The sequence below is a fragment of the Colias croceus genome, chromosome 6, assembly GCF_905220415.1.
Source record: "Colias croceus chromosome 6, ilColCroc2.1".
In the NCBI taxonomy this organism is placed as follows: Eukaryota; Metazoa; Arthropoda; class Insecta; order Lepidoptera; family Pieridae; genus Colias; species Colias croceus.
This window is the reverse complement of record NC_059542.1, coordinates 1,277,426-1,279,469: the sequence shown is the minus strand read 5'-3', so window position 1 is coordinate 1,279,469 and position 2,044 is coordinate 1,277,426. Positions and strand designations below refer to the sequence as shown.

The 2,044-nt window shown below is 33.1% G+C and overlaps 1 protein-coding gene across 1 annotated transcript; it reads right to left on the bottom strand.

Annotated features, from left to right (window-relative positions):
* Positions 1-342: 342 nt before the first annotated feature.
* Positions 343-2,044, bottom strand: LOC123692605. Its single transcript, XM_045637368.1, has 3 exons — positions 1,821-2,044; positions 1,283-1,466; positions 343-414 (listed from the first exon to the last, which is right to left on the bottom strand). The coding sequence occupies exons 1-3, from the start codon at positions 2,042-2,044 to the stop codon at positions 343-345; spliced, it is 480 nt and encodes a 159-aa protein (XP_045493324.1).

Here is a 2,044-nt window from a genome sequence, read left to right as displayed (position 1 = left end):
AAGATTAAACAAAAATGGTATGTTACTTGTAGATTTATCTTTTTTAAATATATGTTATTATTAGGAATAAAGAGAGTTCAATTACGTTGGAACTATCAATATATGCATACGATAAGATAAAATGTGTAAAATACTTATTAGATATCTTCATTTAATATGCTTCGTACGCAAACGTTGATTCAGCTGCACCAAACAAAAGTGACTAACTTACCACAATGCATTTCCGTTAACAAAAATATCGCAATATTTTTAATATCCAATACAGAAATAGCAGTACCAAGTATAGCAACAATCAATCAGACGGACAAAAATAGAGCATGATGTAAAGCCGACTTCAGATGTCTAGACGCATTGAGGTTTGACGAATGCTCGCAGTTTCATAACAATGCCTGTATCTACGGCTTGAGAATCGAACTGAAAATATTTTATCGTACACGAAATGTCTGCGGAAATTGTCATATAATTTATGTTGGGTTGGCATTCGATTCTGCTTTTGTGCTTTATTTTGAAGAAGCAGTCTACAATGTCCTTAAATAATAGGAATTCAATAATAGAAATCATAGTCATAATCCTAGTCCTTAATGGACACATAATTAACACAGCTGTCTACATGTCCATTATTTGTAGAATATTTTATTATTTTCAGCACACGAACACCTTCACAAATATTATTATCCTTGGCATCTTCTAAAACGTATTCCGTATCAGTTTATACGCCACCAGCATAAAGACACTTAAAGGATTCTCCACGAGACCCTTTAGCTCAAATTTCATATAAGCGTCTATCCCTCCCATTCTTAGACGTCAGGCATACCGTTTATTTATCGCGTAATATCCCGCACCCAGTATTGTTGCGGCCATCAATAATTCATGCTGGCTGTGAGTTATAGCGGCGACGATCTTCGCGGATTTCCTCTCAATTTCTGATCTCCTGGTAGATTGTGTTATATTGCTAAGGAGAATATCGTATGATTTGGTTTTTAGACGACTCATTAGTATTTAAATAGTTATATCGCATACTTTGCTTAGATGAAATAGAGCATTATGATAGTTTTTCCAAGAGACTCAAATATTTCATATTTCTCATTAATTTATAAACACTGTCTCATGTTATTATCACAAATTGGTCTCTTATTGAAAACATATATTACATAATGTATTTGTATAGTTCACCTTTAATTTTATTGTTTTAGTTAATGACACCAAATTAAGTACAGTTTTCACCAGGAATAAAATAAAATGATCAAAAAAGTTATTAAAAATGTCCCAATAATCTTCTTACGTATTTCCCATTGACTTTCATCAAACCTATAACTGGTATACTCTTTTTCGTAGTTTCTTCTTCTCTTGTCAGGTCCAATGTATCATATTCTAAATTGTCCCCGTCTGGTGAAGGTTTCTGCAATAGAGCAAATGCCTTGTCTTCATCTAGAACTGCTTTTTGAACCTTTTCGTGGTTGCGATGACTGTGGATTGATTAAGAAATATCTTATAATTTAATAAGTATGATTAGATTGCAGTATAAAAAGTTTGTTGGTTAAAGTAAAAGTTATTTGTTTATAATTTTTCGTAGTTTAGTACTGCAAGAAACATCTTATTTCTGTCCCATTGACCACCGAGCGGCCCAATGAGACCACGACACAATAGATTTTCTATTGTGTCTGTGATTCCGGGGGCTGAGGGATTGTACAATTAATATTTTTGTAGTAGGTACCAGCAAGAGATGTTAAACACAGGGAAAACAATAATAATAGCACTACTTATATTCCAAAAACATTACATAAACAGTTGACATAAATTAAACCTTCTTCTATACTCACTCGTTACTTAGATATTCATACTCTTTATTCTTGATTTCGTCCACGAATTTCTCAGCTGCCTTTTTAGCGAAAACATCAGCCAACTTCTGCAGGTATTTCATAGAGGATTCCGAAGCTAGAGTCTTTATTATTTCTCCTGGATCAAGTTTCACTATTATTTGGTGATCGTCACTCAAACTTTGCGTCACGAATAGTAGAAATAGCAATTGAATTTTTAATAACAT

Excerpts from the sequence above, each read along its gene's own strand:
- LOC123692605 (XM_045637368.1), bottom strand. The coding sequence starts at position 2,044 with ATGTTATTAAAAATTCAATTGCTATTTCTACTATTCGTGACGCAAAGT. Across the intron at positions 1,467-1,820 it reads TATGAATATCTAAGTAACGA|TCATCGCAACCACGAAAAGG; the intron begins GTGAGTATAGAA and ends ATCAATCCACAG. Across the intron at positions 415-1,282 it reads TGAAAGTCAATGGGAAATAC|TTCGATTCTCAAGCCGTAGA; the intron begins GTAAGAAGATTA and ends AAATATTTTCAG.